The sequence below is a fragment of the Amborella trichopoda genome, chromosome 5, assembly GCF_054954075.1.
Source record: "Amborella trichopoda isolate Santa Cruz 75 chromosome 5, AtrichopodaSantaCruz75HAP2 v2.0, whole genome shotgun sequence".
Classification (NCBI taxonomy): domain Eukaryota; kingdom Viridiplantae; phylum Streptophyta; class Magnoliopsida; order Amborellales; family Amborellaceae; genus Amborella; species Amborella trichopoda.
The window spans coordinates 40,066,358-40,089,829 of record NC_142340.1 but is presented as its reverse complement, the minus strand read 5'-3'; the positions used below and the strand labels follow the sequence as shown (position 1 = coordinate 40,089,829).

Genomic DNA, 23,472 nt, shown 5'->3' with positions numbered 1-23,472 from the left:
CCAGCTATAGATTAATCTTAGTAAAAGTAATAGGGAAAGGTTTCTATCTTCCCATACAACATAGAAGATCTATGCTTCCCTTACCATCCAGCCATCCAATTTTGATCAAGAGAGCCCCTCACCGTTTGATCTTAGATCCGACGTCTCAAAGTATCTTATTTTTAGTTTTTTTTTATAAAAATTGTATGAATATGAAATTTGGTATGTGCTATCTTCTCATTGGACCGCACCTATAAACAATATTAAAAATAATTTTTCAATAAAATATAATAACCAAAATACCCCTTGAAACATTTAGGGGTATTTTGGTTATTTTATTTTATTGAAAATATTTTTTTTTATATTTTTTGATGATGCGAGTTTAATATAGGTTTGGATGTACAAAATTATGTGTCAAAATAATTTATAGAAAAAAATTAAAAATAAAATAGTTTAGAGACGTGAAATGGGGCAATCTTAACCCTTCATTTAGAATGAATGATTGGATAAGGGGAAGTATATCAGTTTTATATTATAAGGGAAGCCTAGAAAGTTTCGTCAAAGTAATATCTCGTATAAACTCCGTGTATTAAAAAAGTATAATGCATCAAGATTGAATGGTGGTCGTCTAAAGGGCTAGATCTAAGTGTGACAAAACTCAAAATTAAAATATTTTCTTTTGAAAATAATAATATTGTATTTTTTATGTGGTTCTGAAAAATTTAGACAAAAAGATTTCCTAATTAGGGGTTTTGAGTGAGGGAGTAGATGCACAATTTGCTCCTGGGAGCATAGAATATGGGTTTTTAAAGTCTTAAAAATAAGCTTTTAACACATGATGTTAACCCACATATTGTAGAAATAAAGCTTTGGCAATAAATATATTTTTAAATATAATTTAATCCTAAGTTTTAGAGTATATATAATTTTTAATATGGAGATTATGAAAATATAAATAAATTTGTTAAAAAAATATTTGCAGCGTTAGTTGCAATTAGTTTTAAATGGACCACCTATTTGCATCCATCTCGCATACTGTAGAAATGCGGTTCAGCTCGCAGGAAACAATTGACATTAACGTCAATAAACGGCCGAAATCGTTCCGAAACTCTGCAAAATTACCGAAAGTTTGGGTGTAGCCGCGCCGAAACTCTAAAGTACCGCCAACTCGAAATAAATTTCAACCGAGATTATGTAAAATACAGGAGTAGAGTGATAATTTAAACCGTTTCTCTTGGTCCCTTTTGCACCTTAATCGATTGCTCAAGCTTCGTTAATGGCGGGTTCCAAAAGAAGCTACAGTGAGTCTGTAGAAAATCCTCTTCCTTCTTCGAAATCAGGTAAACAAAGTGCCTTTGCTTCTTATGCCCATGTTTTCCGGCATTTGAACTAGAATCTCCTGTGATTTCTAGTAAAAATTTGTGTAACTTGCATAATGAGCTGAGAATTGAGGTTTTTCTTGCATTCTTCTCATCGTTTTCTGTTCATCAAACTTCGAATTCAAATTTATAGATGATATTTCTTTATTGTGCTTAATAAATACAAATGCAGAAGTGGAGGTGCCTGGATCGTGAGGAATTTTTCGTTATTGAAATGTTTCGTTAAATTTTAGATCATGTTATAGTCTTACTTTGATTTTGAATACAGGATTTAACCTGAGAATTATTTTTCAGTGGATGGAGTTTGAGAAATGCAGAATCATCCTTATGTGTTTTGTTAGTCTCAAGGTTATTTGATGATATTTCTTCCTATTTGAGACTGTACAGCTATTTCTGATAGTTCTGTAACTCTTTTTCAGTAGTCTGGAGTAATCTGCTTGAGACTTGTCTTAGGAATTTCAGGTCCTTTTGTTTTTTGCGTCATATGCAGAAAACATGCATAATTGTGTTGTGAAATTGTTTCCCTATTTTAACAACAGAAAAAGTCGTGAAATGTTTTGCTGATAAATTGAATGGTTATACTATCTTTTGGTTTATCTCAGTAGAATAGTTATTCATGTTCTAATTGAAAATGTAGCACAATAATCAAATGGCATCGTTAAAACGACAATGAATGGATGTTATTCATGAAATGAGAAGGTTCAGGGTATAAAACATACCAGTATGGTAGTAGGATCTCACTAGTTCCTTTTCCATTCTTTTCTAGTGTTAAATATTATATTTTATACTCATAAATCATGAATTTGGTTTATAATATACATATGTGTATGTGTGTGTGTATATATATACACACACACACAATCGCTTTTTGATGGGAAGATAATACAGTCGGAACCAGAAAGAATGGGCTCTTAGTTTATATATATATATATATATATATACACACACACACACACACACACAATCGCTTTTTGATGGGAAGATAGTACAGTTGGAACCAGAAAGAATGGGCTCTTAGTTTCCCTACAATACGAGGACTTTTCTATCTCTTCATCTCTTATAGCATGTAAACACATGAATAAGACTAGTAGCGAAAAGATCTCTACACAGCCAAACTATTCTAATTTGCAAGCATTCTGTCCACTTCCACAAATCTGATGCACTACATGGTTCAAGATAAAAAACCTTTCTATCAAGATAAAGATCCTTGCTATCAATATCAATACTCTAAGATGCCAATATGTACTTACTTGTAACAACATAGTAGTACTTGCACATGAAATTCAAAACACCTTTACATAACATAAACTATCCATTGGTGCTGTGATGATATATTGTGATCTAAATGAATTATCGATAAATAAATAAACAAACAGATCCTATCCATTGGACTAAATTTCTAAGTTCTGGAGTTAGAAATATTGTTGGTAGAGAATTAACCCCATCCAAATGTAGGCCTAAGGGCACTCATAATATAAAATTAGACTAATGTTAAGGGAAGAATACTTAGTTATTCAATATCAGTACAACTCAAATTAAAATCAACATTTTCAAGCTAGTGATAATTTGTATTCCAACTTAAATCAACAGGTTTGAATCATCATCTTCAAGTAATGAAAATTAAAGCTAAGTAACAGCTTCTTTCAAGTCAATGGACATCTCTGAGACTCCTAAATTGTTGAAATTGGTGGAAAATATAAATTGGAAGCAACAGGCTATCAATTGAATATATAAGAGAATTGGACCTTGGAAGATGACAAGTTAATTATGATCCAAATGGTTGCTGACCAAAGAGTTTAAAGCTGTGGGAACTGAATCGAGCCATGGGAATGAGCACTTTAAACCTAGTTTTGAGACCTAATGAGCTTTATCAAGAGCCAATCTTCTAGTTTATTCTTAGCTGTAGGAACCTTGTCATTATGGCATCACTCCTGCTCTGGAATCTTGATTCACCTCCACTCCCAGACCTAGGTTGCTAAGAACCTTTCCCTTATGAAAATGAAAAGTAATGAATTTAATTTTCTTTCTATATATTTCCTTAGTTTTGAACTTTTATATTTTTCTGCATTTGATGTTATTTAACTTGATGAAATGTCTAAAGAAATTATTAAAAATTGATAATTTTCCTAGTCATGCCTCCAATTGATTTATTGAGTTGATTTCGATGAGTCCCTAGTCAACTCCACCCAACCCTTAATTGAGTTGGGCCTCAACTTTGGGGTCAAAAAACAATCCTTCAAGTTCAGTTTTTCTCATATTGTTTTCTCACTGTAAAAATTGAATGTTATATGAAGGGAATGGTGTATGTATGATGAGTAACGCTTGGAGAGACAAGCAACAACCCGCAATTATCTGTTTCATAGCTTCCTTCCTGTCTGCAAATTCTTACCGGCTTAACTTCCTTCCTATCGCTCCGGTAACTGCATTTGACTGCAAATTCGTATTATCTGTTTCTAGGGAAATTATACCATAATGCATTTGACTATGGTAAATGGCACTCCAAAAAGGAAAACACCTTCATTCCTATTCATGAATGGCTGAAGATTAACAGGATGAGGGCCACAGGGGCATTCATCATGGTGCAGTTAATTGAACAATTCTTTGGTGGGAATGAAGAGTCGATCTAGCGTGGAGGGTAACATACCATAGGCCATAGATTATGGTATACCTGCCTTCTGTTCTTACACTGGCCTCTAGTTCTTTGCTAAAGCTATGTAAATTCGAGGTGAAGGATTTCATTGTCAACAATGGGGGCGTATCTGTAGCTTTCATCTTCATAACAAATTGGGATTATCAGAATATTGCCCCGACCATGAGCAGGTATGAAGCTGGATTAATTTCCGACTTCTCTTTTATTTTTTTATGGCTGTAATCATTGTTTCATTGGCATTATATATCAACATGAAGCTACTATATTTGTAACTCACGATCTGTTTTACAAACATGTTATTGTACAGAATAAAGAAGTTGAAATGCCAGTTTGGCCATTTTTATGCTGTCATAACTGTTTCAACGAAGGAACAAAATGAGTCTTTCATCAAGTTGTTCTTCGAGTAAGTTGCAGAATTTTAACTCTGTGAGTTACTGTTTGTAATCTGTATTGACTAGAGGGTCATTGCCTTTAAAATTCATTGCTTACTGCCATTTGCAACAACTAGTTACTGTTTTCTGAAATTTGGAGCACTGTTCATTTGGACTGTGCCATGAGGGTTTGGAAGGGAACATGAATACCCAATTGCTTCTATCTTATTCAAACACTGCATGTAAAGGTGGAAAGGGGTGTATGTGTTTGTGTTGTGTGAATCTGTACGTATGTGTTAGTTATTTGTCCAAAACAATGTTTCTCTTTCTTGGGGACTTGCCGGAGAGAGAGGGGTCAGCTGTATGATAGGGATCCCTTTGTAACCTTGCTGCCATCTTCAAGCTACTTCAGAAGTCAGATGGCCTTTACCCCAAAATGCAGAAAAACAGTAGCTACTTCTTTTGCAAATGGATGGACATCAATGAATTTAATGGTGATCAACCTCTCATTACTGGTGAGGATTTTAACAGCATAGTTGTAGTGTAGGTATGGTATAGAAATTGGTAGACCGACATTTATTGTTGTCGAGAACCTGGAAATAGGGTTCGAGAAGATTGTGAATATAGCGCACATTAATGGAGGTAAAGTATCAATCTTATAACTATCTGAGAGAAACCATGGTTATTTAAATCTATATCAGATGTCAAATCTTTTTCTTTTACAGAATGTAAAAGGCAGAATGCCATTTCCAAGTTGAAGATTGAGGTCAGTTGGCACACCCATTTTTTTGTTTTACGTTATTGTTGACTTGAAGATGTAGCTAAAGATAATGGCTATGGCCTGCCAAAGCGTGAGCGGTCAGTACAGGGTATGGAAGCTTTCATTAAAGTGGTCACATCTATACCTGGCCTGGAAAACCATGATGCAAATGCGGTAAATAAAAAAGCTGCCTGCTGTGTGTGTTTGTGTGTGCGAGTGAGAAAGAGAGAGAGGGGTGGGGGGTGGGGGAGTTCTCTGTTTTGATGAATAGAGTTTCAAGTTTCTGAATGCATGGTGACAGAGAGACATAGTCTCAACTTTTGTTACACATGGTGAAAGAGAGACTGTATTTCAAATGGCTCTGTGCATTACTAGTATACTTGTGCCCGTGCATGCATGTCTTTTGGGGCTCTTGCAAACTTGTGTGTTGCAATGCTTGTGTGTGTACTGAAACCATAAAGTAACCATTTTTGGGCTATGCATGCCGTAAAGTCACTTTGCTAGAAGATAATATGTATCCTATTCTTCCAGCTAATACAAGCGATTGGTTCCATTGAAGCAATATCCAAGGCTTCCAAGGAATTCATACTAGAGAACACAGATCTTTCGCCAGGAAAGGCAGAAACAATTGTAAGGTTTTTCAAAGATCTCAAGTACTCTCTCTGCCCAAAGATCATCTAACATGTTTGAGACATGTCATCATCTCCATAAGGTAAGGAGATGAGAAATAAAAGGTATGTACAGTCTTTAGAAAGTGAATCAATCCATGCCTTTGTCTTACTCCATGCTATATTCTTAGCATTTCTTATGTTGAATTCAATCACACACATAATAAACATATTGTGTGCATCTTTCTATGTCCATTGCCACAGCCAACAATTACATGACGGTCTCTACAGAATTAAACTGCCCAATAAGTGGAACAAAAAAAGGAGGTGCAAAGGATTAAGGAAGAGGGGATGAGGGAGCTGCTTATATGTTCGATGTTGTTTTACGGGAAGATGGGGGTACATCAGTTGTAGGTAATGCTAGGGGGTAGCAGAGAGTTTATAGGACAAATTTCATTGGAAATAGAGAGTTATTTGTTCGTGTGTATGTGCGTGTGTGTTTGAGAGAGAGAGAGAGAGAGAGAGATGGAACAGTGGAGGTGCATGAGAGAAGGAGAGGAGATAACTCATGAACAACTTTATAAGAGAGAGAAAATGTTGAAGAGAAGAGAGGAACTAAGTAGAAGTCCTGGCTGATTCCTTTGGTGGGGTAATAGTGACCTCAAATAGGCTTACTTGGTCTACGATGAGAAGTTTTGCAAGTCAAAGAACTGTACGGATTTGGCCGTTTGACTCTTAAATAGTGGTATATTAGATCCCATGGTTACTGGGATTTCCCAATCAATGGGTCGATCCTACTCCTAAATCTCGCTCTTATGCTCTGAGGAGGGAAATCTCTCTCTTCTGTGATTTTTAAACTTTGGCATCTTGATCTTTTCTAATAGGGATCTAGGTCTTGAGTTACTTGGGATCTAGATTCTTGAGCATCATATTTGAGGGCTCATAGGTAGACCAAACCAAGGTTCCACAAATGTGGCTCAAAATTCAGACTCTGCTGTATTTATCGGCCTCTTTTACAGGCCATGAGTTCGAGAATTGAGCTTCAAGTTGATGCTAAGTAAGAGCCTATTTTGCATAATGTATTAGTTGTAGGTTTTGGTTTTCCCATATGATCCCCGAAAGGAGTAGACTATACTGGACCTCTTGGCCTCTTTAACAGGTCACAAATTCAAACACCGGGCGTCAGTATGTATCTTAGTAAGTTTTTCTTCAATGAAGAACAATGTCCACGATCCTTATTTTACATAAAGTCATAAACTACACTCAAAAGAATATAAAAAACTAAATCATTATTATAAAGTTTAACTATAAACATTTAAACAAGTACAAAAAATTAAAATCTTACATAATTATTGAATTTAATATGTTTTTAATAAATTTTTGAAATTTTCATTAATTATTTATAATATTATATAGACTGCTCCTGATCTAGGGAACCTTAGTTAAGTGCAGTGGAGGAAATCGACTTTTAACCAGATGCAGCCAGGACCTGTAGAATTTTATCATTTGATTCATGTAAGTTGGGATCCATACACCCTAAAGTTGGGATATTGGTCTAAATTTTAGGGTGTATGGATGGTGATCAGAATCTTGAGGGCCTTCTAGCCTTTCACTATCTCTCGCTCCCAGTCTGATCCCAAAACTGGTCTTGATCCTAATCGCAGTAACTATGTCAGATCCTCCAAATGCAGCTGGATGCTTGATAACAAATCGTAGGAACTATGAAGGGTTATTGTGGTAAATAGAGGTGTGGTAGAAAAGGTTGGTGTGCTAATTACATAAGTAGATTATTCCAGTGTTTTGGCTACTTGGTAGTTTACTTATGGACAAGGTTCTCATTGGTGATCATCTTAGCACATGGGAATTCAATTACCCAATTACTGAGTCGTGTAGAGAGACTTACCTTTACTACATTTCCAGGTCCTATAGATTGACTTGGCAATACTTCTTAGACCTTTTCAGATGGTTTGGTTGATTTTGATTTTAGCGACTGATATTTTCATTACATGGTCTTGGCATGCTGTTGCCCAAATATGCTTCATTAGCTTATACTTGGATGCAGAAAAACAAAATGATAGATTAAGTTCGACTTTTTTTTCAAGAATTTTATGTTTCAATATAATATCAAAGTAACAATTGTGAAAATGTAGGTCCTTTCTACAGAGGAAGTTTGAAGAACCTCTAATGAAGGAAAATGGTGAAAATAGAAAATCGGCAATATTTCATGCTAAACATACAACAAGTAGAAGAAACCTAGGCTTCTTCCTCAAACCCTACCCAGGGCTTCAAAAGCCTGGAAATTTTCTTTGTATTTGAATAAATCACATGAATGAGCCCTCTAGACTCCACACACCACTTTTATCTTCTCTTTAATATTCAAGAGACATTAAGTGTCCATACAATTAATAAAATGACCCAAAAAATCTTAATTTAAGCACATAATTTGTATTGACAAGTTTATCCCTAATATCGATAAACACTCAGTCACTCATAAATACTTTTCTAAACAATTCCTAAAAATAGAAAAAAACCAGAATTCCTAAAAAATTTAGAAGACCTTAAAAATAAATCGTAAAATCAAAATTAAAATGTACATTATTTGAAATTAAATAACAATTAAAAACAAGAATAAATTTTGTCCTGCATTGAACTCCCTTGGTTGGAAAAAACTTATTATCGAGTTTTGAAGTATGCAAAGATGAATCCAACATCCTGATCACCTTCTTCCACCTTCTTTGTTGATTCAAATATTATTCGAGGTAAGAAGAAATCCTTAAGAAATGGATCATGGTATCTACAATTAGGAATTGATACAAGCTTATCAAACTCAACTATCCTAAAGTCACTTTGAAAATTGACTAGGACACTTCAAACTTAATTTTCAAACCTTATGAGGCTTTTTCTACATATGTTTCATTACAGGTTGAATCTAGGGCCACAATTTGTGGTTTATGAGTCAACCACGCTTCTGCTGGGCCCTTGATTCCATTGCCTTAAATCTCTTGAATGCTCTTCGTCTTCGATATCATTGAGATCTTCATCTTGAACCTCATCATAGATTAGATGTCCTAAGAGATTTTGTTATTTATCTAAGTATATATCGAAGATTGGTAGCAAATCCCAATCTACAACTAACTGATTTTGGATACAACCTGCATCAAACTCAATAATGTTCTTGTTTATATCGAAAGCTTTGGAGTGATGATCTCCATGTCTAGTTCTCCTATTACATTCCTATTCACTCGACTCTTCATGTGGAGCACAACAGTGAAAAGGATTAAATTCGACATCTTCATAGGTAAAAAAATCCCTATCTTGCCTGAGTGATGTCGACGAGCTGTTGCGTAAGGTGCTAAATTTGGCTTCTAAGGTCTTCAATCGCCTTATCTCTAGGCTTACGAAGTGGGTCTATGAAAGGCCCCCTTCCATAGGTTCCTTGAAATCACAAAACCTCAATAGGAAATCAATTGAACCTAGCTGAAATTAGCAAGATCTAGGTAAATTTGGCAAACTCTAGGCTGAAATTAATAGAAATTTTGCAGAAATCAGCAAACCTTGGCCTACCCCTGGACTTGGCTATAGTTCCTTGGCCTTGTTGTTGAAGAAACTTGAGCTCTGATACAAATTAATGTAAAAAAATTGATAAAAAATAAAAAATCAACCATAATTTAGGGCAAATGCACTCAACAAGTAGTGAGAAACCTAGGGTTTCTTCCTTAAACCCTACATTGGGCTTCAAAAGCTGAGAATTTTTCTTTCTTTTTCTTAGAAACAAACCACGTGAATGAGCCCTCTACGTTCCACGCACCACACGAACCACTTTTATATTCTATTTAATATTCAAAGTTAAGTATTTATACAACTAATAAAAGGGAAAAGTTTATATAAGGTTGCAACCTTAAAATGTAGAATCACAGATGTATCTCAAAAATCTATCGGAAATGTTGTTTTAATGTTGAAAAAACACTCTAATCAATCATCTCGACATCGGGATGTATGAATATGGAAAAAAAAAGGTTTTTGAGTCCCGGAAATAGTATATCTTGGACCACATTATCTAGACTGTCCATTTTCAATATTTTCATATATTTATAGATCTACTTAATTTTAACTATTTTTGAAATTTACAATTTTCTAATTAGATACAAAAATAGATTTTAAGATAATACTAAGAATTTTGTACAACAAAATTACATGTTATAATAAAATTTTAAGGTGCGCCTTAATTGGATTGTTTAAGGTTGCAACCTTATAGAAACCGCACCCTAAATAAAATGACCCAAAATCAGAATTTAAATACAAAATTTATAATAACAGTTTACCCCTAATAAAACAAGGGAATATATGGAGCCTAGGCGCTAACCAATCAAATTAGAGCCTACCTAAAAAATTTCACTAGAACAGATTGTTTTGATGCCCAAATATCCTCAAATTGATCATTTCGACATCAAAATGCATGGACTTGAGAAAAAAATGGATTTCAAGTTTTGGAAATAGTGCATCTTGTAATACATTTTTGGACCGTCAATTTTGAAGTTATTCAAGTTTTCATATATTTGTTCGATCTACACTATTTTTGAAGTTTTAAATTTCATAATTAAAGATAAAAATATATTTTACCAAAAATTTCCAGTATTGACACCACATTTCTAGACAATATTGGAAGGTGGGTTCTAATTTGATTTTTTAGAGCCTCAGCTCTATACAAACCGCATCCATAAAACAACCATTAACACTAAATACTTTTCTAAACATCTCTTAAAAGTCCAAAAAATAGGAAAACAAAACCTAAAATATCTAAAAACTTTAAAAACCCTAAAAATAAACTCCAAAATTAAAATTCAAATATATATTATTTGAAATTAAATACAAACTAAAAACAAAAATAATTTGGTCGTACATCAACCTTCGTTTCCATAAGACGCTTCCTTATTGCCTTGGCATTCATCCTGTACTAGTCTTCTGCCTTGTTTTTTTATCCTGAAAAATACACATGCCTTGCTAAACTTGTTCATGACCTTCTTAGTGTCAACTATACAGATAAAGGAAAACAAAACACTATATCTTATCGCTTCTCATCTTTGTCTACTATACAGATAAAGGAAAACAAAAAACAATATCTTATCACTTCTCATCTTTGTCAACTATTCAGTAAAAGGAAAACAAAAAAACAAAATCTTGTCAAAACAAGAAATATAATATCTACCTATTTGTTTAATAGTTTAGATAACGCCTCAGCATGTGATTAACAATTCCATTTTCATTTATTTAAGGGCAAGTGCTCTGTTCTGTGAGTTCAGGTTGCAGCTTTCCACCAGTTGCACAAGTTCTAGCCATGCAGCTCTTCTTTTCTTACCCTAAAGTAGGTCCACATGATTGGTGTTTCTAGGTGGATGGTCGTGGGAAGGCTTTTTATGTGACCCTCACAAATTGGCTTTTAATCGTCAGATCTTAATCCGATGGCTTAGAGTTTTTATTTTTAATTTTTATTCTATAAATCATTTTAAAACAAAATTTGGGGTATGCATAGATCTGATATGGACGCACATGATACAAATAATAATAAAATATTTTCGATGATGAAAAATTACCAGATACCCTAAAATTTACAGGGGTATTTTGATCATTTATTTGTACAGAAAATATTTATTTTTTATTTTTCTTAGGTTCACCCTAATTTTACGAAGGTACATCCAAAAATTTATCCAAAAATATTTTGTAGAAAAAAATAAAAAATAAAACAATGTTTGACGCGATATTGGAGGATGAACAATCGCCGTTCGATTCAGATCGAATGGCTAAGAAGTGGGGTCACATGTAACTTATATGTTGTTGGGACCCCATAGAAACACTTCTCAGCTGTAAATAAGTACTTTAAAAACCGGCAAGCCAGTTTGGATCTTCCCGAGCTTGCTTGGAAATGGTATGCTAATCCATGTCTAAAGACATCTTGGGCCAGCCAATTTCCCACCATTTGCAAAATCTAGAAAATTTTAATAGCACTTGAGATTTAGTAATGCTAAATGTGCCTTACTAATTCAATGGAAAATCTTGATGTATAAAATTAGAATATGTATCTATGGGTTTGCTTAGATTAACAACTCTTTAAAACGTAAGGGTTAACTCTTTAAAACATAAAGGTTAAGGTTAGAATGGCTTGTAATAGGTGTATTTATCAAATAATCATTATTTTGTCTAAAAATTTATTTTAATAGATAATTTAATCATTAACTAAAGGTAAATTTGAGATTTTTACCCAACTACAATAGTTTTTTGAAGTTAATGTTATGAAACTTTATTTGTCGAATACCCTTGTCTTTTTTGTAAAAATGTCAACTTTATTTTTTAGAAAGATGACAAAAATACCCATTGTTTTTTGGTGATATTTATGTAAACACCTTTATTTGATGAACAAGATATGACTAAAGGTAATTTTATTTAAAAAAGAAGCAGAAAAGTTAGTAAATTTATCATTCACAACTCATTCTAACATTAGCCTTTCTATTTTATAAGGTTGTGAATTGTACATTATCCTATATAAGGTGAAATATATTAGATCATTTTCTTTTGGAAAATAGTTCCATAAGGCCAAGGCTTTAAGGAAAAAAGTAAAGCCTCACCTCAAAAGTTACCAAAACTTATAGTTCTTACATCGAAATACCTTTAAATTGATCATCTTAACCTTGATCATAATGGTTGTGAAAAAGATTTGGATTTCAAGCACTAAAAATAGTGCATAATTGTAACATATTATCTAGACTGTATATTTTCAAGTGTTCATATCCGTAGGAGTTTTTTAGCTATAAATTTTGTAATCGGTGATAGAAATAGATTATGGAGCCATCATAGTGATTTCACATGCACAAAGTACTTACTGGACAAGATTTCTAGGTGAGGTTTTACTCTATTTGTTTTTCATAAGGCGAAGGCTTTAGAGAATTTTTTTTTGGTAAAATAAGGGCACAATCACCACTATATATAAAAAAAGCATATAAAGAGACTACTTCTAATATAAAGAGGTCACAATCACGCTTGTCCGTCAGATTTTAAATTAAGTGGTTGTGAGTGTGTCATTGACTAGATTCAACGTTAAAAAACAATTTTTTGAACTTTGTGCATACCCTAAGCTATCTATTTTGATATCTAGTGGCTAGTAGCAATTGTGATCTCCTTGTAAAAAATGATAAATGGTCTTTTATATATATATATATATATATATATATATATATATATATATTATTTTTGGTACTATAAGGTCAGAATCACCTCTATTTGTTAAATGTGAATTCAAAGTATGAATTTTTTTTTTATCAAAATCTATACGGAGAAATTGTACACCTTAGCCCTGTGATTTTAAATGGAGGCCTCACCTTTGTGTACAAAAGCATAAATCTCATTATCTACAATCCCATAAAAATTTACGCTGAAAGGATCCAAAGTTATGGAAAACTTGAGTTAAATCATGAAAAGTTGATTTGATAAAAAAAAATAGAAGCGTTCTAAGTAACCGATCGACAAAATTCCAAAAAATTAAATAAAGGACAACGGGATTTAAAATGCTAGGAAAAAGCAAACGGAGTTGCTTTAATTGAAAAAAGATGTTTAGCTTGATAGGGTGTGGTATCCCTAAACCATTTAAGTAAGGTGCAATTCCAAACTTTGTGATGGGATGCAATTTTGATGTCGAAAATTATGAAGATGGTGCGAGAATTTTGACATAAAACTAAATTTCAAAAATGATTCAAATTAAGCAGGACTATAAACGCATGAAAATTTTGAAAATGGACGGTCCTGATAATGTGTGGTACGATGTACTATTTTTAGAATATGAAATATCTTTTTTCTCCATATCTATCCATCTGGATCTTGAAATGATCAATTAGATGTTTTTTCAACATCAAAACAACCTCTTTTAGAGGTCCACTTTAATTCTAATTTTATAGTGTCAATCTTATATAAACTTTTTTTTAGATATTCCCTTAATAAATAAGGTCAATTTGTTAAATAAGGGAAATAGTCTCAAAATGGCGAGCCTTGGGAGATTAACTAAGACAAGCGTGGTCTACAATCAATTTTTGAGAGATGGATCCTTTTCCAATTTGCCCCTCCGGGGGGAAGAGAGAGAGAGAAAGAGAGAGCGCTTAAAAGAAATCGAGATTATAATTTGAGAGAGAGAGAGAGCACTCAAAAGAAATCGGGTTTGTAACTTGTGAGAGAGCACTCAAAAGAAAGTGAGATTGCAATGAGAAGCTTAAGAGAAAGCAGTCAAAAGAAAGTGAGATTGTAGTATGTGTGTGAGAGAGAGAGAGCAATCAAAAGAAAGTGAAATTGTAGTAAGAGAGAAACTTGAGAGAGAGATTGTAATATGAGAGAGAGAGCACTCAACCAAAATTGTGATTGTAATGAAGACGTCGTTTATGCTCCCTCTTTGTTGGTTGTTTCATTTATGTAATATTGTGCTTTTGTTTGAATAACTTGTATTTTATATTTGAATTAATGATAAGTTGTATGTTACTATCTAAAAATCAAAAAAAAAAAAAAAAAAAAAAGAAAAAAAGAAAAAAAAGGTGGGAGAGAGAGAGAGGACTCCTTCCTCTTGTGATTAATCATTGTTTTGGTTAAAAAGCAAGGCTACAAAAAAAAGAAGAAGATTAATCATTTTGGTTCAGTTTGAGATAAATGAGAATGTAGGCTTTCGGTGAATTTGGACTCTAGTCCTAAATCTTCACTGTGGGTATAAGTTTTGAAATTTGAATACTCAATGAATCTGCCAGAAAAACTTTGTAACGAAGTCATAAGGAATATAATTGCGAACACTTCTTGATCTTAGTGGAAGTCTCCTCTGTTTGGCCACTGAAACTTAACGAACGAAAATTATCAGAACTTGCCGAAATCCATCAAAACATACCGAAATTTACTTGTAACGCCCGACCCTACAGGTTCCACGAGTTTGAGCTTGGCAACTGTCACCCAATTAGTGAACGTCACGTGGCATTCCACTACTGGCAAATGATGAGCACTCAATTAGAGAGAGAAAAGCTTACTTTTCGTGGACTTAGTCAGAGAAAGCTGGTTTTTAAGGTGATGATATCAATCATTGTAATTTTTTTCTGATATTTACACGAAAGGGGAATATTCATTCCCTGGTACGCCACGTCATACATAGCCGTTGGGACTCATCCACCTCCCATGACCTGGTTTCTCATTTGAATGCTTTCACTGTGACCGTTATTCATCCTCTGCAATTCAAAAGTTTTCTCTCTCCCCATTGCTTTTCTTCACCAGCTCCCTTTCTCTCTCTCTCTCTCTCTCTCTCTCTCGCTCTCTCTCTCTCTCTCTCTCCCCATTTAAACACCATTTACTTCCTCTCTCTGGGTTTCTTCCCATGCTCTCTGCACAAGTGCTTCCTGAAGAAGCTATGACGAGCAATATTTTGAAATTCTCGGATGAAGAAATGATGGTTGATGAAGGCCTTGGTTACCCAAGGGCCTACGGAAAGCTCTGTAAATATCCGCATCTCGTCAATCCTTATAGCCAAGGACCTCCATCGACATACATTCCGTATATTCTACACCCTCAAGATGTAAGAGAGCCCCATCTTCTTCCTCTTCCCTGTTTTGGGTTTTCTTCTCATTTCTCATATTGGTAAGATATACTGGTCTGGTGGTTTCCTGAATCATGGGGGGTTCTTGGATCATGGGTTGACTTTCTTATTTTCTCGTATTTGGGGGTTAAATTTTTGCAGGTTTTGAGAGCAAGGGAGTTGAACCAGATGTTTCCCGTGGTTGAAACAGAAGGAAAGGCTGCTGTCAATGCAAAGAGATATGCTGATCTTCTATGGAAACGACTTGATCATCTAGGGTAGGAGCTTGGAATTGGCTTTACTTGTTAATTTCGTGTATAAATTTAAGAAATTGAAAATGGTTTCTTATAATTCTTATTTAGATTTTCTTTAATTTCATTTATAAATTCCAAAATCAATTTGGGTTTCTAACAGTTATTGTTTCCTTTAATTTGATTACAGGAATGCAGGCTTCGATCCAACAAAGTTCAGAGTTGATCCATATGGGAATGTTCTGTTCTATCATGCTGATCCAGCTTCTCCTCTAGCTTGGGAAATTGACCACTGGTTTCCAATTTCTAGTAAGAATTCTCAGATCATTTCTCTGTAAATTATCCACCCAAAAAAAAAGCAATATAAGTTTTTTCATTCTGTATTGAGCTTGATAAGTGATTTTCTATTTTAAGTAAAGATTCATTGACTTTTCCTCTGAGTACTTCCCAAAGAAATCACAAAAATTATCTAGGATTTTCAGTCTGTTATAAGCTTGGTGAGTGATTTCCTATCAAGTAAGAATTTCATCCACCTTAAAAGAGAAATGGAAAATGTTTGGGGCTCATGGTCTTTAACGAAACAAATTTAGGTTTCTTAAGTCTCCATAAATTCATTTCCTAGTTCAAGTAAGAATTCACAGACCTATTTCCCAGTTCAAGTAAGAATTCACAGACCTGTTCTCCGTAAATTAACCACACAACCAAAATAGAAGATATATAGGGCTTTCAGGGGTTCCCAATATCACAAGTAAGAATTTGCAGACCTTTTCTAGGTAAATTAACCACCCAAATAAAGGAAAAAAATATTTAGGATTATTGGATTAACTGGGTTTGTAACAATAGATATTCAGATTTCATGGTCTCTAATTTCAGGGGGAGGAAAGACTGTTACAAGCAATTTGAGGCTTCTGCAATGGCAGGTGTGCCAGAAGAAGAATAACAAGCTTGAATTTCTGATGCCATGGTGGGATCTACAATTGGGCATTTCAGTAGACCAGTTCCTTTCAGTGTTTGCTTCAAGAAATTCAGATTTCAGGTGAGAATTGTCCTAATTTCTAAGCTGTTATTGATGAAAAGCAGCTGAATTCTGCAAATTAATGGCTTCAATTAACTGTTCTTTTGTTTTTTGCAGGCAAAGAGCTTTTTATTTGCTTTTCTCTGATGGGGAAAACGAGCAGTACGATGTATCAGAGATTATTCAGTGCCATTCTTTCCCACAACATTTCAAGGAGAAGAAACGTCAAGTGGGTCTTGCTCCAGCTGCCATTGTTCATTCAGGAAGAGACCCAAACTTCTCAGTTCTGAAATCTCTTGATATCAACCGAACCCCAAGACCGAACACCTCTGCAATTGGTAAGTAACCATAAAATTTTTGCCATTACTTGTGTGCTCTCTCTCTCTCTCTCTTTAAAATTGTTTCCATTACTTGTGGGCTCTCTCTCTCTAAAATTGTTTCCATTACACTCTCTCTCACTCTCGTCTTGAGTGGTTATGATATTTGCCAGCTTTGTCCTCGCCAGCAAGAAATGGCTTGGTTGAGGAAGATGAAACTCTCTGTAAAGCTATTCAGAGATTTGGGCCTCATGCTTTGAAGGAAAATGATCTCCCTGATAACAACAGAGAAAGACACATGACCATGTTCACTGATATTCAGAAGCAGAAGGAAGAGGTGGCAAAGAAGCAAGCTGAGATTCTTAAATTGGATGAGGAATTGATTGAACTAAAAGAGAAGAATGACGCAGAGAGAACAGCTCTCCAAGACCTGGAATGTGTTCTGATAAGGAGGAGACGAAGGGTTGAGAAGTGTAGGAGATTAGCAGAGGCACAGTCATCTTACAGAGCCGTTCTCGAGAAGATGATACGAGATGCCATGCACCAGTATGAATCTTTTGCTGCTCCTTGCTTTTGGTCCCTATAAATATATCTCTCTCTCTCTCTCTTTCTCTCTCTCTCTCCTCCTAATTCCATAAATTCTCCATCCTTTTAATCCATTGGAATCCCTCTCTCTCTCTCTCTAAAGTCTCTGTCTTTCTCTCTTTGCAGGAGTATCGTTTACAAGGAGCAGTCCAGGTTGAACCAGGCTGCCGCAAATGCACTTAGAGCCAGACTAGAAGCTCAGAAAGCCATCTGTGATTCCTCTGAGAAAGAGCTCCACAGGCTCTTCAAACAGCGAGAAGAAATCGAAAACCAGATCAAACCAGACATGGAAAAAGCTCGAAAGAGATCGAGAAAGGATGATCCCTCCATTAATGAAAGCCCCCATAAACCTATTCTCTCTTTACCAGAAGCTCCACGAAGAAAGACGTTACAGAAACAACTGAGAATCTTCTTAGCCGAGGAACAGAAGGCCTCTCAAGAAGGTCTCCCTCAAGGGTTTAAGCCAGAACAATTGGATGAATATGATAATAAGTCGGCTATGGAGATTTCAAATAAAAAAGCAAATTTAGAAATCTCAGAGATTGAAGAAGAGGAAGAATTGGAAAACAAGCTTAAGAGTTTGGCTATTAAAGAGAATTGCAAAAGTAGAAGCATGAAAGAGAATAACCAGAAGAGTCGTTGGGTGTCGGAAGAAGAAGAGGCTGAAGAGAGAAAGAGGACCGGTAGAGGTCATATAGAGAGATGGCTCCAAATTTTGCTCGAGAACACGGAAGAAGGTTCACTTTCAGATGCCACTGAAGCACCCCAAAAGTCAAACGAAGCTGAGGAGTCTCACAAAGATACACAAAAACCAGAAAATGAATTGGCTTCTGATCAAAATCATAATTTAGCTCCATTATCCGTGGGGGAGAGCAGTTCGGCCAGAGAGAAGATAAAGGAAACAGACGAATCACTACTTATTGGCCTGAAACTGATTTGTAATGATTTGGAGCAACAGGTAGAGGATAAAGAAGGAAAGGGAGATGGAATGAAAAGAGAGAAAGATGGTTCGGAGGGGAAGAATTTAGAAAAAGGTGGAAGAGAATTAATTGTGAATGGTAGGACAAGTCTAGAGAGAGATAGTGGGGCATCAGTTGAATGTAGGAAGAGTTTAGAGAGGTGTGGTGGGGGAGAGATTGTGGAGAGTATGAAGAATTCAGAGAGAGGTGGGGGTGAAGCGGTGGGGAAATATAATAAGGGGTTTGGGAGCAGTAGCAGGAGCTTTGGTGGGAGAGAGAAAGGAGCAGGAGACAGAAACGGGTTGGGGAGGAGTGAGAGTGCACGGATTTTTGGACATATTCCTCCATCTCCTTCTGCAATTTGGGGGATGAGGAAAGGGGTAGATTGTATAGGGAAGAAGCCTACGGTGGTTGGAAGTGATGATGATGACAATGCAGTGATAACTGGCACCACCATTAAAGCATCCATCAAGCAATGCACTCAAGCAATCAAGAAGGCAGTGAAAAAGTGAAGGTGATTCGTTCTTATTTGGCTAAGCAATGTGCTTAAGCAAATAAGAATGTGGTGAAACAGTGGAGTTCTTATTTGGCTTAAACAAGCAACGCATTCTAGAGGTCGTTCTCTTATGCCATGTTATATTCTAGCTCAGAATATGTGAAAAGGTTGTTTTTCTTAATATTTGAGTAGGTGGGGGGTGTTTGTGTTGATTGTTCCTCCATTTTATTTTTATGTTTTTAAATTTCTGCAGTATTACTTGGATTTGTAGATATGGACTTATTGATTTTAATAAGATCTGTTGTGTTGTTTCTTCTCTTATTTCAACAGAGAGAAATAAGAGTGAGGGTGTTTTTCTCTTACAAGCTTATAAATGCAGTAGGTAGCTGATTACTTTGAAATATAGAAGTTAAATGATATGAATATTTGAATACGATCCGTTCGTTATATTTCTATTTTTGAGAGAGAGAGAGAGAGAGACGTGTGTACCATTTGCTGAGGCCCCCTCTCTGAAAACGAGCCAATGTCTTTTCTCTGAACTTCTCCATATGACCCAAACTACAAAACTCCATGGTTACTTCCTCCAAACAATCAGGTTCATCTCATGTCTAGCCCTCCAACCCCAAAACCCAGTTCGATTCCTGAGAAAATCATGGGAACCAGACCACTCAACAAAAATTCTCTCTCTATTGGAAACCGCCAAAACGTTCAAATCTCTCCTTCAAATCCATGCCCAAATGATCAGAGCCTCTCTCATAGAAGACACATTTTTAGCAAGCCGCATTATCTCAGCTCTTTGCCGTGTCTCGACCCCACAAAGCTTGAAAGTAGCTTACCGTCTCTTCTTTTCACAAATTCCCCATCCTACTATGTTCATATGGAATTCCATCATCAGAGCTTATGCACATAGCCATGAACCAAAAGAAGCCCTCTCTCTCTACCAAACCATGTTAGAGAGAGAAGTTTCTCCTGATAATTACACATTACCCATTGTGATCAGGGCCTGCATTCGCCTCTCTTCACCAAAAACTGGATTAACAATTCATGGGCAAGTGATCAAACTAGGGTTTGAATTTGATATCTTTGTCAAGTCTGGAGTTCTAAACCTCTATATCAATTTTCAAAGACTTGATGTAGCACGATGTATGTTTGATGAAATGGATGAAAGAGATGTGGTTTTGTGGACCACCATGATTGCAGGCTATGCAAACTCAGACAACTCAAAAGAAGCCTTTCTATTATTCGAAGAGATGCAAAATACTGGAATTTCACCTAATCGGGTCACCATTGTTAGCCTTTTGTCAGCCTGTGCAAAACTTGGTGCTCTCAATAAGGGGCGATGGCTCCACAAATACATTGAGGATAAGTGGCCTAGCCCTGATCTCCTCGTGGGAAATGCTTTAGTGAACATGTATGCGAAGTGTGGGTGCTTATATGAAGCGAAAAGAATTTTCGATTCGATGAAAGAGAAGAATGTGGTTTCTTGGAATGCTATGATTGGTGGGTTTGCCCAAGCCAATTCGGGCACTGAGGCTTTGGCTTTGTTCGAAGAAATGAGGCTTGTTGGTCCAACTCCAAATGGTTTCACAATGGTTAGCGTACTCTCTGCTTGTGCTCAATTGGGTGATCTCAAGCTTGCCAAAAAGCTACACTCTTATGTAGAGGAGCTTGAACTCATAGAGAAGGACGTGTTTGTAGGCAATGGTCTGATAAATATGTATGCAAAATGTGGGGCTATAGAGAGAGCAAATTCGGTCTTTAGGCAAATGAGAGTGAGAGATATCTTTTCGTGGACGGCTATGATTACCGGCCTTGTTCAAGGCAATCAGTTCAAAGAGGCTTTATCACTCTTTCAAAAGATGCAAAACTTTGGTGAAAAACCTAATGAGGTCACTCTTGTTAGCATTTTATCAGCATGTGCTCAACTTGGTGCCTTGGATCAGGGCAGATGGATCCATGCCTACATCGATGAGCATGACATGGGTTGCGATGTTTTTGTGAATAATGCACTGATTGACATGTACGCCAAGTGTGGATGCATAGAGACTGCGTTATTGGTCTTTCGTGGGATGACTTGGAGGGATGTTGCATCATGGAATACGATCATGGGCGGCATTGCCATGCATGGCCATGCCCGAAAAGCCATTCAGCTCTTCACAGAGATGCTCAAACAAAGGGACGTGAGGCCTGATAGAATGACCCTTATGGCTGTACTTTGTGCATGCACGCATGGGGGCATGGTCCAAGAGGGGCGCCATTACTTCAAATCAATGAATACTATTTATGGCGTAAACCCCAGTGTTGAGCATTATGGATGCATGGTTGATCTATTAGGCAGGGCTGGCCTTTTTGATGAAGCATGTGGCCTCATAGATAGCATGCCCATGAATCCTAATGCTATTATATGGGGAACTTTGATGGCCTCATGTCGAGTTCACAACAATGTGGATCTAGCAGAGACGGCCGCTCGCCATTTGATTGAGTTATCACCAAATGATGAAGCTGTTTATGTACTGCTTTCCAATATGTATGCTGAATCTCAGAGGTGGGAAGATGCCAGAAAAATTAGAGATTTGATGAGTGAGAGAGGAATTGAGAAGGCGCCAGGGTGCAGCTCGATTGAGGTTAATGGTGTCGTTAATGAGTTTTTAGTGCAAGATTTCTCACACCCGGAGAGAGACCGTATTTATTCAGTGTTGGATGGACTTGCTTTGATTTTGAGGCAGGCTGGTTATCTACCTGATTTAGCTCAAGAATTTGATGCTTGAGCTCCTAATGGAATACGTAGAGAAAGTTTTATATATCATGCAAAGAATAACAATCCTAAGCATTCGTTTATGTGATCAATACACCTACCAATAGATGCCAGTAATTGCAAGGGTTTTGATAAGGAGGACATATAGGGCCTAAGCTGGTTATTATAGGCGCAAAAACTTTATCAAAGATACTTTTGAAATAATATTTTAAAAAATGAATTGGTGGGGTAGAACTGCCGATCTTGATTTGGATCGGCCAACCAAAACAACAACCAGGTTTAGGAATTTCTTTTTTGAAAAAGAAATACAAAAAAGAAATTATGTTATATAATGTATGCATTTTAAACATGTTAGCGCAAACAACTTAGTCAGGAACACCAGATCATTTTTTGAGCTTCAAGAAAGAGCTTTTTGGACCGCGAAAAAGTGGACGTTATTATTATCATATTTTTTTTAAAAAAAAAAGGCATGAGAGAGTTTCTAGCCCCAACATGGAGAATAATGACCGCCCCCTCTAGCACATGTTGTGATTTAAGCTTTATCTTATAAAATGTAGCTCTTATGTACTATATAATAACAAATTGCGGAAGCTGACAAGAAATCGGCTTGATGATGGATGATTCTTGATCAGGATTGGCGATTATCAATCTGGATGGACATATATCCAATCACCTTTTCACACAATTTCTATGCGCACCCAAGTTTTTTTTTGGGTATGTCAGTAGTAGGCCCCCTACCCAAATTTTTTATTAATAAAAAAGAGAATAATGTTGGTACATGTGTGTGGCCATGGAGCCTTTAAACGTGTAATATTTCTCTTTCTTATAATTTAATACTTATCATTAAAAAAGTGAGGCTTCTTAGAGGCTTCTTAGAGGGAGAAAGTGTCCTTATTTAACTGTTAAAAAGGAACTACCCACTTCCCACGATTACAGGGCCACGTTTTTTCAGAGATTTCAGGAGGAAGCCGAACGTTCGAAAACGGCCTCCTCCATCCCTCTTTAAAAAGGGTTTCATAACCATGAAGAAGTACACAGAAATTTACAGAGTTCTCATCCCTCTTTAAGAAGGGTTTCATAGCTATGGAGAGGTATACAGAAATTTACAGAGTTCTCACAGTTCTGGTAAAAACCTGATCTTTACTATCGATAGTCTAAAGACACTGCTCCTAATTCTAGGAGTGGGTCCATCTCTTCCCTCAAGTTTTTTTCAACGTTGGTATCAGAACAGGTTGTGGAAGAGTGGTGGGCTCATAACTAATAGGTCCCAATTTTTTTTTGGTATTTTATATCTTTTTTTTTTTCCGGAGTTTAATTTACAGTAACTTTGATGTTGTAATATTGGAGTAAAGGCTTACATATCAATTGCATATATTTATTATTTTTTATTTTTTTGTGACCTATAATTTAGAGATTTTCGACATATTTTATTTGCATAATAATTGTCATTGCATTGCATAATTATCCTATACTTTGATCTCTTTAAGTTAGAAAATTTCATGACCTTGACTTTGTGAATTTTCCTTCTTTTTTTTTTTGTGATTATGCAATGCCATATTTTTTGTTGAAAAATGTCAAATATCATAGATAGACTCTCCATCTTGTGTTAAGACATATTCACATATTTATGAAAATTATTCTTATGCGAGATTTGATATAAAAGTAGTTGTTGCCTTACTTTATTAATTTTTTGTTGCATCACAGCAATGCGAACATAAACTGTTCGAGAAATTTTTCTTTGAAGTTGCAGCTCACTGAGAGTCA

General features: G+C 35.7%; 2 protein-coding genes and 1 pseudogene across 19 annotated transcripts; all 3 read left to right on the top strand.

Moving 5' to 3' along the window:
* Nucleotides 1-1,117: 1,117 nt before the first annotated feature.
* Nucleotides 1,118-6,527, top strand: LOC18425037 (DNA ligase-like protein). 17 transcript variants are annotated; one of them, XM_088867875.1, is made up of 9 exons: nt 1,118-1,319; nt 3,653-3,774; nt 4,090-4,178; nt 4,316-4,411; nt 4,927-5,021; nt 5,105-5,145; nt 5,230-5,313; nt 5,671-5,851; nt 6,012-6,527. In XM_088867875.1, exons 1-8 carry the CDS (start codon nt 1,256-1,258, stop codon nt 5,818-5,820), a joined length of 741 nt encoding a protein of 246 aa, XP_088724001.1. In that variant the 5' UTR covers nt 1,118-1,255; the 3' UTR covers nt 5,821-5,851; nt 6,012-6,527. The 17 variants fall into 17 exon arrangements, 8 of the variants coding, with proteins under 8 accessions (XP_088724001.1, XP_088724000.1, XP_088724003.1 ...); XR_016056281.1 differs by having other exon boundaries at nt 1,123-1,319; nt 5,671-5,873; XR_016056280.1 differs by having other exon boundaries at nt 1,123-1,319; nt 4,069-4,178; nt 5,671-5,873.
* Nucleotides 6,528-14,686: 8,159 nt separating this feature from the next.
* Nucleotides 14,687-19,274, top strand: LOC18425038 (trichohyalin). The gene is made up of 7 exons (XM_020661831.2): nt 14,687-15,330; nt 15,493-15,608; nt 15,772-15,890; nt 16,455-16,617; nt 16,714-16,934; nt 17,087-17,459; nt 17,625-19,274. Exons 1-7 carry the CDS (start codon nt 15,133-15,135, stop codon nt 18,967-18,969), a joined length of 2,535 nt encoding a protein of 844 aa, XP_020517490.1. The 5' UTR covers nt 14,687-15,132; the 3' UTR covers nt 18,970-19,274.
* Nucleotides 19,275-19,354: 80 nt separating this feature from the next.
* On the top strand, nt 19,355-21,759 carry LOC105421882 (pentatricopeptide repeat-containing protein At2g22410, mitochondrial pseudogene; annotated as a pseudogene). Its single transcript, XR_016056279.1, has one exon. The product of XR_016056279.1 is annotated as a pentatricopeptide repeat-containing protein At2g22410, mitochondrial pseudogene (transcript).
* The last annotated feature ends 1,713 nt before the right edge of the window (nt 21,760-23,472 follow it).